The sequence below is a fragment of the Peromyscus leucopus genome, chromosome 3, assembly GCF_004664715.2.
Source record: "Peromyscus leucopus breed LL Stock chromosome 3, UCI_PerLeu_2.1, whole genome shotgun sequence".
NCBI classification, from domain to species: domain Eukaryota; kingdom Metazoa; phylum Chordata; class Mammalia; order Rodentia; family Cricetidae; genus Peromyscus; species Peromyscus leucopus.
This window is the reverse complement of record NC_051065.1, coordinates 143,519,447-143,531,709: the sequence shown is the minus strand read 5'-3', so window position 1 is coordinate 143,531,709 and position 12,263 is coordinate 143,519,447. Positions and strand designations below refer to the sequence as shown.

At 48.5% G+C, this 12,263-nt stretch overlaps 1 protein-coding gene across 1 annotated transcript in view; it reads right to left on the bottom strand.

Annotated features, from left to right (window-relative positions):
* The window catches only part of Prmt8 (protein arginine methyltransferase 8), a 91,355-nt gene that overhangs the window by 27,622 nt on the left and 51,470 nt on the right, over positions 1-12,263 (bottom strand). The window contains exon 4 of the mRNA XM_028881532.2: positions 11,998-12,061. Within this exon, the coding sequence (XP_028737365.1) occupies positions 11,998-12,061 (64 nt within the window). The remainder of the gene's footprint in view (positions 1-11,997; positions 12,062-12,263) is intronic.

The following is a 12,263-nucleotide window of genomic DNA, read 5'->3' as shown; positions in this document are numbered from 1 at the left end:
AGTTTGAGGACATAGTCCATTTACAGGAAGTCATGACAGCAGGAACGTGAGGCAGCTGGTTGCACTGCATCTGCAGTTGGGAATCAGAGAGATGAACACTGGTTTTTAGTTGATTTTCTCTTTTTATTCAATCCTGGATCCTGGCCCGTGGGATGGTGCTGCCCATAGTTAGGATGGGCCTTTCCACATCAATTAATCTATTATAGAAACTCCCTCATAGGCATGCCCAGAGATTATCTCCTAGGTCAAGTTGACAGTCAATATTAACCATCACCCATGTATGCATGTATGTAATATATGAATTATCTATCTGTCTATCTATCTGTGTTCTATCTATCTATCTATCTATCTATCTATCTATCTATCTATCTATCTGTGTTCTATCTATCTATCTGTGTTCTATCTATCTATCTATCTGTGTTCTATCTATCTATCTATCTATCTATCTATCTATCTATCTATCTATCTATCTATCTGTGTTCTGTCTAAGCTGTCTACCTATCTGGCTCACATAGAGCATGAGGCTGACTCACAGAACTGTATAAGCATACAAAGCTCTATTTTTCTTCTCCACAGACAGGCTTTTTGAGAGGTAGAAGCTAGTGTTCTCAAGGCTCAGAACAGCTAGGCTGCAGATCCCCTTGTCCAGTCTGGACCCCACATCACCAGGGCAGCATCAGCTCAAGGTGGCTTTGAGGTCACTATCTGGAGCTCTGTTTCCAGGCCATAAATATGATGGAAAGTTTGTTTGACTAGCTGTGACAGGACCCTGGCTCATAAAATTTACAGTGATTAATCATAGCTAAATGTTCCACAGGGAGCCATAGGTTCTAACCTGGGAGCTTTTACCCTGTGGCTTCAGTTGGAAAATCAGACAACCAGAATTCAGTTGTTGTTGCTTTTAATGGGATTTTTTTCCCTTTTTTATTTGAGTGGTTATTACAAAGTAAATTAGGCCAGCCTAACCTGATTTGGGATTTCAATGTATCCATCAAATCAGATGGCACCATAAGGCCTGGAGTTCACGGTCTGCCATTTAATTTTATTTTAATTATCTATTTATTTTTATTTATTTACTGTTTTATTTTTAGATAGGGTCTCATAGTGTAGCCCAGGCTGACCTGGAACTATGTATCCTGGGCTAGCCTCAAACTTACAGGGAACCTCCCACTTCGCTTCGTAAGTGCTGCATTATAGGCGAGAGCCATCCTGCTCCTCCAAGAGCTAATTCTGTCCCACTGAAAAGTGAGCAGCAAGGATGCACTCCCCAGGACAGGAAATGGATTGTGAGTCATGAAACCCCCAAATCTGTCACGGTCACCACACCAGAACCCCTCTCTCCGTGTCCTTGGCTTAGCCTCCTGTTTGGTGACACTTAGAGTCACCACTGTCACCACTGTGCCCCTTAGGCATCAGCCCATGACCCCCTCTCTGAGTTGCCTATCTCAGCTTCCCGCTTCCATTATCTGGCAGAGCACTAGACTCTCCACAGACATTCTAAACTTCTTACGTGGGTGGATAGATGAATAAACAATTAAAAACAAACAAACAAAACAAAAAACAAAAAAACAAAACAAGGGCATTGGTTTAAAAGACCAAAGAGCTGCAAACCAGTCCTAATTATACTAGTAAATTATCAACATCCGAAAAGCAGCTTGGAGAGCAGTTTCACTTGAATTAACTTAACCATTCCCCCAGAGACAATGTGGCTGCTGTCATCTGCCTATTAAGAGACCTGGAGTCTAGAAGAGTCAAGTTATAAACCCAAACTGGGCCCACTGAGTCACCTGAGCAACTCACCCAGCCTCACAGAGGCTCCTGCCCCTACCTCGTGAATGTGCAATCATTTCTGACCTTCTGCCACCTGGGAGAGTGTGTGCACTGAGCAAATGCATCAGAGGTGGAGGGGAAGAAGCTGGAGGAGGGGAGGACTGCCCTGTCCTTCTCAAGGCTGCTCGAGTGAGCAAATGAGGGAAAGACAAAATAAAGGTGAACAGCTAGGCTTGGTCAGAGCTACCAATCTTCCTTGGCATCAACCCATACCTTGCCTCTGTGCCCTGTGTTCTCCAGAGCCCAGGTACTCTGTAAATCTCTCTCTCACAGCATCAGAGCCTGGACACCACAGTGATGGAGAATGACACCGTCTGAGTCATCATCTGTATGTCTAGTGGTCCTGCAGCAACAGATTCCATTACAAGTGGCATAGGTGGGCCCTGGGTGCCATGCAGCCTCAGTGTACCACATACAGCAAAATGGTACCCTCTCCTGGTCCAAATCCCTCTTCACCTGAGAACCAGGAGCTTGAGAGTCCACCCCTCTCCCAGGGCATGCTTCCTATCCTAGATCTCTGCAGGACTTGCAGGACCAATCTGCCAAACTGTGGCTCCGATGACATGTTCAGCTTCAGCTGGAGGCCTTTTCTAACTGGGCATAGCACCCACCATAATGATTTCTCCATCAAAGCCATCTGAGCATTTCTACCCACCCCAAGCCATCCCTGAACACTGAGAAGTACTGGCATGGTCTAGTCTGCCCAACTCCCAACACACTGGTCAAGGGCAGGTGACTGTGCAGGCCTGCCTACATGGTAATTAAGAAAGAAATTGTACCCGGCAGAATGGGTCCCACTGGGCTTGGGTGTTCAGAATATCACCCTCAGGTCTCACTCTCACCCTATAACCAGATCAAAGCCAACAAGGCAAAGAGAAAAAAACTGTCCCCCACCTCAGGGGATTTACACAGATGACTCTCTATCACTGTAGGTTTTACATCCACAGATCAGACCACCAGGGAATCAAGAAGATCTGAAAGGCAAGTGGTGTCTGTACTGAGCTCAGATGTTTGTTGTCTTTATTCCCCAGGCTGCATCATCTAACAACTATTTACATAGTGTTTCCATGGTGTTCGATGTTCTAAGGAATGTGGAGAGGATTTAAAGTATGGGGAGGAAGTGCATAAGCGACATTCAAAGTCTACATACAAATATTATTCCATTTTATTAAAGGGACTTGAGCGTGCTTGGTTCTTGGTATCCTCAGGGAGTCCGGGAGCCAACCCTCCATGGACATTGAGTGGCAACTGTACATTAGTCCCCCTATGTAAACCACTTGTCCTGTCCCCTCAGCATGGCTGGCCTCTGCTCTAACTCTCTCAAGTCTCTGCCCCAAGGCCCTCTCTTCAGAAAGTGTTCCTTTACAACCAGTGCTTGTCAATGCTTAACAATCGCATCCAGAAAGGGAACCAGGATCGGAGGGGGCCGGGGGGAGGAGGAGGAGTTCAGAGGGAAGGAGAGAACTGCCCATGACTAGGATGTGAACTCCGTCCTGCTCCCCCGCTCCCCCCTGCCCGCCGCCGACTGGGGGCTGGAGACCATTCCCGGCAGGGTGAAGATGAGTGTGCAAACGCAGCTCTCTAAAGCAAGCATGGGAGCTGCTCCCACACACCTCCATGACTGCCCGTGCTAACGTCCAGCCCCCAGTTCCCTCAGCTGTTCTTTCGAAGCCTGTTTGTTCACGACGTCTAATTACAGGGCAGTCTTTGTTCACCGTTCTTGTGGTCGTGCGTCTCTGTGAGGCTAGAAGCTTCGTGACAGCAATGATTTCTGTTTTCCTAGTCACACAGTTAACTCCTTTAATACCTAGCGCGGTGCCTGGCGTATGGGACAATATTGCTTGAAGGGCTGAATCAATGGAATTACTAATGGAGCATTTCACTGCAGTTAGGAAAAGGAGAGGCGATTGCCGGGAGCTGGTGGTACAGGTTCATTCAAAACAGTTTTACGTGATTAATCTCATTTCTTCCTTTTGACAGCATTATTTGTCAAGTTAATATATGAAATAATAATAACAATGGCTAACGGGTATTGGTTGCTGCCTGCCCACCAGCGCGGTTCTGTTTCATACAGTGGTGTGCTAGAGAGAGAGATACTTGACTGGATCTCCAAGGGATGAAAATGTGGTCCTTTGACTGTATGGAGATGGTGAAAAGGGAAGCGGATCAATTTTCCTTCCTTCTTTCCTTCCTTCTTTCTTCCTTCCTTCCTTCCTTCCTTCCTTCCTTAATTTATTTATTTATTTATTTATTTATTTATTGTGGTTTTTCAAGACAGGGTTTCTTTGTGTAGTTTTGCGCCTTTCCGGGAACTCACTCTGTAGACCAGGCTGGCCTCGAACACCCAGAGATCTGCCTGGCTCTGCCTCCCGAGTGCTGGCATTAAAGGCATGCGCCACCACCAAGTATGTCACATGGGCTCTCGGGGTCACATAAAGAGCTGCTACAGGCTGTGGCAGCTTTACAGCAGTAATCACCCAGTCCCCACAGTGACACATTCATGTCTGAATCACTATAGTTCTTGTCCCATAGAAGAAGAAACTGAGGCACGCACAGAAACTCATCTAAGATGACTAGCTGCCCTTGCCAGATGGATGTGAATCAGGAGTAGCCCCTGCAGTTTCCCAATAAGGAGAAAGGCAAGTGTCAGTCCAATGGCACCCTAACAGATAAGTTGCCATGCAGTCCTTCACCAACAGTCTCAAGACCGCATTCCAGAGCTGGTCATCATGTAGGTGAGTGTAGGTCTCCTGCAGGGACTTTCACATGCACCACAGGATGCTACCAAACATGCAGCTAGCATGCTGCTGGGAGCCAGGACCCCAGGCAAGGGATGAATGAGAGAATCTTGGTAGTTTGTAGTGAAAACCAAACTGAACAACACTGATGTTTAAATAAAAAAGAAAAAGAGTATGTCTCTCAGTTAGGCTTCGAAGCATCTACCAGGTAGGTTTAGATTAGGAGACACCTGCCAGCAGCCTATGGCAAGACCACCTCCTCACACACAACCACTGATCTCCAGCCGGTAGCCACGTGACGTGGTACCTGCCAAAGTGCCAGTGGGAACCACAGTGCTACAGTGTGTCTGACCCCAAAGAAAGGGATTCAGCCAGGGCCCTCTGACGCACAGACAGGGAGAATCTAGGAGAAATAGCCTGGGGACGTGTGAGCAAGGACAGTTCCTTGGCTTGTGTGGTCCAAAAGAAAAGAAACAGCTTCAGGAGAGTAACAGGGAGGTAGAATCCACCTCAGCAAAAAGAAGTGCTTTCTGATGGCCACAGAAGCCCAGATGTTCGGCAATGAGGTCTTGTCAATGAATCCCAGAGTGCAGGCCTGACATAGAATTACAGCAGTATCGGCGCTGTATGCTACCAGTGTGAAATAACATACAGCTAATATGTGTTGAGTAGCTAACATATGCAAGGTCATGTACTTGACATTTGGCCTGCTGCTTATTGCTCATCTCTTCAAGCTGCACCTGAATATACCTCCTCTGGAGAGCAGTTTGCTCTTCCGTTGTAAAATGATGCCAGAGAGTCCTCGTGAGTTAGACTGCAGACCCGTGTGTCCACTGCCATTGTGTTTCATCAGCTACCCTACGATCTCTTCCACCTGTGACACATATCCTTAGGGACACGCACAAGATGAAGAAAACAGAGAGGTACATCTCTTCCCTTTGGGTGTCTGGAGAGTAAATGAATTATACTTCTTTTTTCTTCTGGTTTGTTTTTTTTTACAGATTTACAGAGCTTCAATCCCTGCCCTGATGTCCATCTTCACAAAGGAGGGGACTTCCTGAAGCATGTCTTCAGCTGCTCCCCCCACTCATCAGTTACTGTCATGGAGGAAATAATAATTGCTGATGTTTAAGTCAGAGAAAAATGACTGAAACATGTGTAGATCGAGGCACGTGAAGGTGGCCCATCTGTGCAGGTGGCTTCCTGTAGGTGCGTGTCTCCATGTGAATCAACCCACCCCCCCAGGAGCCACATGGAGGGGGAGAGGGAGCCACGCTCTGACTCTGGGTGCCAGGTATTTTGTGTGCATGTTGTTATTTATGGCCCGCCGCCCACACTCCCGACACTCGTACAACTGGTGGCGGCGGCGGCGGCATTTCTAACTCATCTCCATGGAAGCACTCATCCAAGTCAAGCTGTCCTGTCGAGGACACACGCCAAGGCTGAGAAAGCTGGTACAGGGGACACAGCCTGCTGCGATCTCACCCGCCCCGCCTACCTATCCCACCTTCTAGGGAGGAAGAAATGAAGGCCACTGGGCCTGGGTTGGTACAGTGTATATGGTGGGGGGGCACACCTGAGGCATAGGGGTAGCTGGTTTTTGGGAGGTGGGTGAGAGCAGTGCAGCCTTCACAGGCCTTTGCTTCAGTTAAGCACGAGACCAAACAGAACCAAATATAAGCCATGACAATCCAGAGCATGGAATGGGTGAGCCGGGGCTGATCAAACTGGATGTCCGTGCTGCCGGGGACAGGTGAGGTAGATGTTGCAGGGCAGCATGGGATGGAGAAGCCTGAGTCAAGAGACAATGGCCCTGCCTGGCCATCTGACACCAAATTGGGAATGGGGGACATTTCTCAGAGGACTGTTCTTGGTGGGACAGAGGTGCCCCAGAGTGGAAGAGGGCCCTTGAAGATGGAGGAGGTGGGATGCCACTTGGGAAGCTCTTCAGCAAGGGTGACAGAGTGACAAGCGTACGTGGTGCAGGAGGTGGGGACTCTGGGAGATTGGTTACATGCAGGAGGATTGATCCAGCAAGCCAATATGTCAATAACAGGACTCTAGCTTTTCAATGTCAGAGGAAGAGGTTTGGAGAGGGAAAGGGAGAAAAGGAGAGAAGACTCATGGGGCTGAGTCAGAAGTGGAAGAGTCCCACGAGCTTAGCCTCAACAGCATATGAAGATAGAGACAGGAATGAGTGTTGTGTAAGTGTGTACACACATATACACACATACATACACACATATACACACATGTATACACATATACATATATCCACACACATGCATACACATGTTCACACATGTAACACATACATATACATGATATATATACACATATAGCACACACAAACATACTCCACACATGCATATATGATACACATGCATGCATGCACACACATACACATATATGGACACACATATATCACATACATACTCGGTCCCCAGCTCTCTGCAGCGAGACACCCTAAAGCTACGGAGTATACCCAGCTCCTTCTTTATTTCTAGCTGCTATCATCCAGTCAAGGACACGGGATGGGAAGAGCTGATTGAAAATAGAGGCAGATGAAGTTCAAGATGTACCTGAAATGACTGGACTGGGAAGTCAGAAATCCAGAAAAAAGGGGGAAGCACACAGGAGCCAGGCTTAAGATGCTCTTGGAGACCCAATCAGGGATGACTGGAGTTTCAAAGTAAGTCATGATAGCCAGGTAGAACCCACTAAGTACAGTATGGGCTCACAGTAAAAGTGTTGAAACTAATAAGTAAAAGGATGAATAATTAGAAATGATATGTAGGGGGAGACAAACAGATGATAGCCATAGACAGAACAGAAAATACATAGAGAAATAATAGAAGATAGATATAGATGAAAAATATATGGTAGAGATAGACATACATAGATGATAGACACATGGTAACTAGAGATGATAGATAAATAAATAGATGAGAGATAGATAGATAGAGATAGATAGATAGATAGATAGATAGATAGATAGATAGATAGATAGATAGATAGAATAAATGGGGAATGGAATGTTTACAGGATTTCAAAGTACCTCCCCCAGAACTAACTTGCTCCAAATATGTTGTGACAATAGCAAGAAGAGAAATTCATTTAGCCAAAATGAAATGGGAAAGCACAGGGAGAAAGGCAGACCCCAGAGGTTGGGAGTTACCATCAAGGAAGTCTACAGAGGGGCGGCCTAGGTACCAGTGGAAGGCCCCTGGAGCCAAGGAATGGAGCCCAGAATCCCAACAGTGAATCTGATTCCACGTCATCTACACTCACTCTTGTTCCCACTTCCGGGACTGTGGGTGCTAGCAGAGTGCTGTGTCCACCCACAAACACACGTTAGAGTGCAGGAACAAGAGCTCAGGCCGGGCTTCTCCCCTCAGTCCCCACCTCTCTTCACCTTAGTTCCCACATCTGTTAACTGGGAAGAGTCACTTTCCTTTTTCAGAGGGATGGAGAAGGGATGGGGGAGCCTCGGAGTGCCAGGCTATGTCACCCTTAGAGGGGTTGGCCTGGTTTCCCTTTTCCATACTTAGCGTGTAGAAAAGACATCTGTCCCCCCTCTGTCCAGGTCAAGCACTTTTGAGAAGAGCTTTGTTCCTGTGCCTTCTGAGGGAGCTAAGAGATGCTAGGGACCAAGCCAGAGGTCAGGATGCCTGAGCAACATTTGCCCTGTTCAGGCTGAACGCCTTGCTCTTGGCCACGTAGCTACCGCCCATACAGTGCCCCAGCCTTGCCCCTGTCACCAACACCCTCCCCTCCCTTCACTCTGCTTACTTCTTTACCCAGATTCTGCTACAGCTTGAAAGCTGGCCAATGTCTCCCCAGATGCCCATGTGTCAAAAGCTTGGTATCCGGGGTGGCATTAATGTAAGATGGTGGGCCCTTGAAGAGGAGCCAAGTGGGACATCCTTAGGTCATTGGAAGCATGGGCTACCTCTCTGGGAGCCCCGAGTTCTTGCAAAATGGGTGTCATAAGAGGAGCAAGGCTGGCCCCATGCATCCTTCCCCTCTGCTTCCTTGTTTTTAATTTTAGCCTCTAAAACTGAGCTACAGACTTTTTTTTCTTCATTGATAGTTGATCTCTGGTATTATGGGAACAAAAGCTGACAAAACCAGATGACATCATTGATTTGTCGTCATTGTTCTCTGGACCCTCCCTTGCTCTGCCTGGTCTTCTCATCAAAGCTAGGCAGCCTCCGGCTCCACACACATACAAGCCAGTGAGCGTGGAAAGAGAACAGCCACAAAACAATGAGAGTTGGGCCCTCTGCACAGCGGGGTCCACAGTTCTCTAAGAGAGAAGCACATTTCCCAGCAATCCTACTACCCCAGCAAACCCTGCAAAGAGCGCCCGGGCTTTCTTCTCTCCCTTCCCATCCTTATCTATTTTCTCTGCATAAGACTATTCACATCTTGAAGCAAACAGAACCAAGAAACTAGAAGCCTCAGGCCACCGGCCACCAACCACCCCCACCTAGATGCCCCCATTATTACGTCTAAACTGTCCGTACTCCGTGATAAAGGTCATTCCCTCCTCTATGATCTGCAGCTAGTCCTTCAAGACCCCTGTCTCACATACCTCTTCCTGTGTTTCTGTTGAATCACATACATTTTCCCAGCTTTTCCCTTCCTTGACCCTTCTAGCCTCTTTGCTACTGCTCCATTTTTCCATTCCCCATTACTGAAAGAAAAGACATTTGTGGTCCCTACATCACAGCCTCCCCTAATCCTACTCTAACTGGATTCTGGCCCCTGCTACACTGAGTACTCATTGGTAAGACCAATACCTACCAAGTGGCCAAATCCTGCTGCTGCTACTCTGGCATTATCCTGCCCCACCCCAGCATTCCCTGGGCTGCTCTGAGGATTCACCAGCCTCCCAGGCAGCAGCTCCTCCACTTCTTTGCTGGCCCCACCTCCCCTGCATAGTGTCCAAGTGATGAGTGGCCCTTCAGTCCTATCTTTGCCTCGTTTCTTTACTCCTAAATAGATTGGAATGACATTAGGATGTTGATGGCCCCAAATGGAAGTCTCCAGTGACTCCTTCTGAAGCCCTAGATGCATAAACCCAAGTCTTCCTCAACATATCCACTTGGGTACCCAAAGTGGGGCACCTCAAGCCCTCCACAGGCAAAGGCAGCTCTTGGGTTCTCCAGCCACCCCTGTGAGCCCTCTGCCTGCAGACAGCCACCTTGAAATTTGGTTGTTCCCCACACTTCCTCTCCAGCCTGGCAGCATCAGGTCCTCTGGCTCTGCTTCTGAGGCTGCAACACAGCTCATTTCTCTCTATACCCGCCTCCCCCCACCACCACCATGGTCATCTTTCCTATCACACATCTCTCTCGGGGAGCCTCTGAAATGTGTGCTGGTATTATTTGCATCTGCAACCCATCCCAATGTGCCCACCACCAGCAAGGTTCCTCCCCTTCTTAAAACCCCTCTGAATGATCTCCTGGCCTGAAGAAAGAAATCTAACCTTGTCTGTGATTGGGCTTCGACCACTCAGGCCCCATCTCTTAGACTTCCCCTCTCTGTGCTGTGGCCATGGGCCTTTTCGTGCCCTGAGCATGCCCAGTTCAATGCCACCCAAAGTTCTCGTCTGAACTTTAGGTACTTTGGTTGAGTGTGGCCTCAAGAGTTCATGTGCAGGATCCTTGATTCCTGAGTGTGGTGGTGTGGGAGATGAGGCCCAGCAGGATGGCGGGTGATGGGAACTGAGTACCAGCAAATGGATTAGTGTTACTCTCAGGGGAAGGATTAGTCATGCTGAGAACAGGTTTTTGGCCTCCTTGCTCTCCCACATTTCCACTGTGAGCAGAAGCAGTACAAAGCTCTTTCCAGAGACATCAGCCAGTCTGGGACTTCCAAGCATTCAGAATGGTGAGCCAAATTAAACATCTTTCCTTTATAAATTTTCCAGTCTCAGATATTCTATTATAGCCATGGAAAACAGACCCTTGGTCAGCCTGCTTCCCTCACATTTTTTCAAACTTGAACTTGAATGTGCTACCTGAGAGGGCGTCTCACCTAATGTGAGTGGAAGGTCCCCAGCTCCCCTGCCACCCAAATGATCAGAACACGGTCATCAGGAGCTTTTCTCTGACTGGTCACAGCTTGCTTTAGTATCTGTAATTCTGCTCCACACTGGAAGTAGATTTAGTTAGGTCAGGGACATCAGTTGTCATATTCCCAGCTCTGTCCCCAGAGTCAGGCTCATGATGACACACAGAGAAATTTGTGGGATGATTTATGCTCCTGTCTCCTATGGAGTCTGCAGCAAGTGGGTCAAGCAGCAAACAGCACAGGTGGCAGGCTAAGGCCACCCCGAAGTAGGTCTTTGACCTACTGCAAAGCATCGCGTAGTGGGAGGGCCCATAGTGTCTGGCTCTCAGACCCGCAGGGACATCTGACTCTCTATGGGGGAGCAGAAGAGTTCTGGGGTACAGCAGGAGGTGCCCAGGGTCCCAGTCTCCTGTTCCACCCTGCTCCCATGCCTGCCAGTGAACCCAGCTTAGTTCTCTCAGGGATGCCCATCCTTCCAGGCTCCATGCTTCCCACCCTTTGGAACTGTGCATGGGAGCCTTGCCTTTTGGACTTGACCTTGCCCCAGCCACTGCACCCAGCTACCTTAGCCTCACTGCTCCTGCCAGCCCTGCCTCTGTTCCAACCCATTCCTCATAATGTGGCTTCTGGTCTACCTGCCACATTCCCAACTCCACCTCCACCCAGGACCAAGTATGCACCTAGAATGTCAAGTGATCAATAGCCCGATGCTAAGCATGGGGCCTGGCAGCTATAGTCAGGCCTGATGATGGAGAAGAGTTATGAGGAGGTGGTCTGGTCAGGGACCCTTGCAGGTCTGAGCATACTGAAGATGGGCCACTGAGAGAGGGAGGCTGGGAATGTCACAGATCACAGGAAGGGAAGGGAACACATCTCTCCTCCTCGTGATCAGAGTCCAACCTGAGCAAGACCTCACTCCCCAGAACAGCTTGATGAGCACACCCCATCAATGCCAGTGCTTGTGGCAGACAATCTGGCCAATACCCCTGGTCAGGTGACAGAAGAGGATTCAGGAGAGTATGGAGAATGCAGAAGAGAAAGAACATCAGTTGCTACCTTACAGACTTGACAGCCTGCAGCTGGGCCCAGCAGAGAGCATGATGACCAGGACTCAGTCACAGACAGGGCTGGCTGATGGCTAGGGTGGGACAGACTTCATCTGACTAGCAGGACAGAGGAATGTCACACTCCCGGGCCACAGTTCTGTCAGTGGTTGTTTCAGCACAAGCTGTACCTCCCCCAAACCGCATGTCCCGTGCTCTCCCCTCCTATGCCCACCTATGCTACCATAACCAGAAAATGCAAGCCCCTATCCCACCACGAGGAAAGACTCAGAGGTGGGCCTTACCATTGTCCAGGTGGTTGGCCTTAATGATCTTCTCCGAGTAGTCAGAAATACTGGAACATTCGATCTAGAAAATACACAGAACAAAAGAGACAGGGATTTAAAAAGCACAGCTGCCTGCTAAACTCAGGACCTTCAAAGTCCCCAAAGGCCTATGTGTTGAAGGCTGGGAAAAGTCCCAGCCCATGGCTCTATGGAAAGCAAAGGGACCAAGCAAGAGGAAGTTAGGTCATTGGAGACGGATATGGAGACCTCAGCTCCTCCTCTTC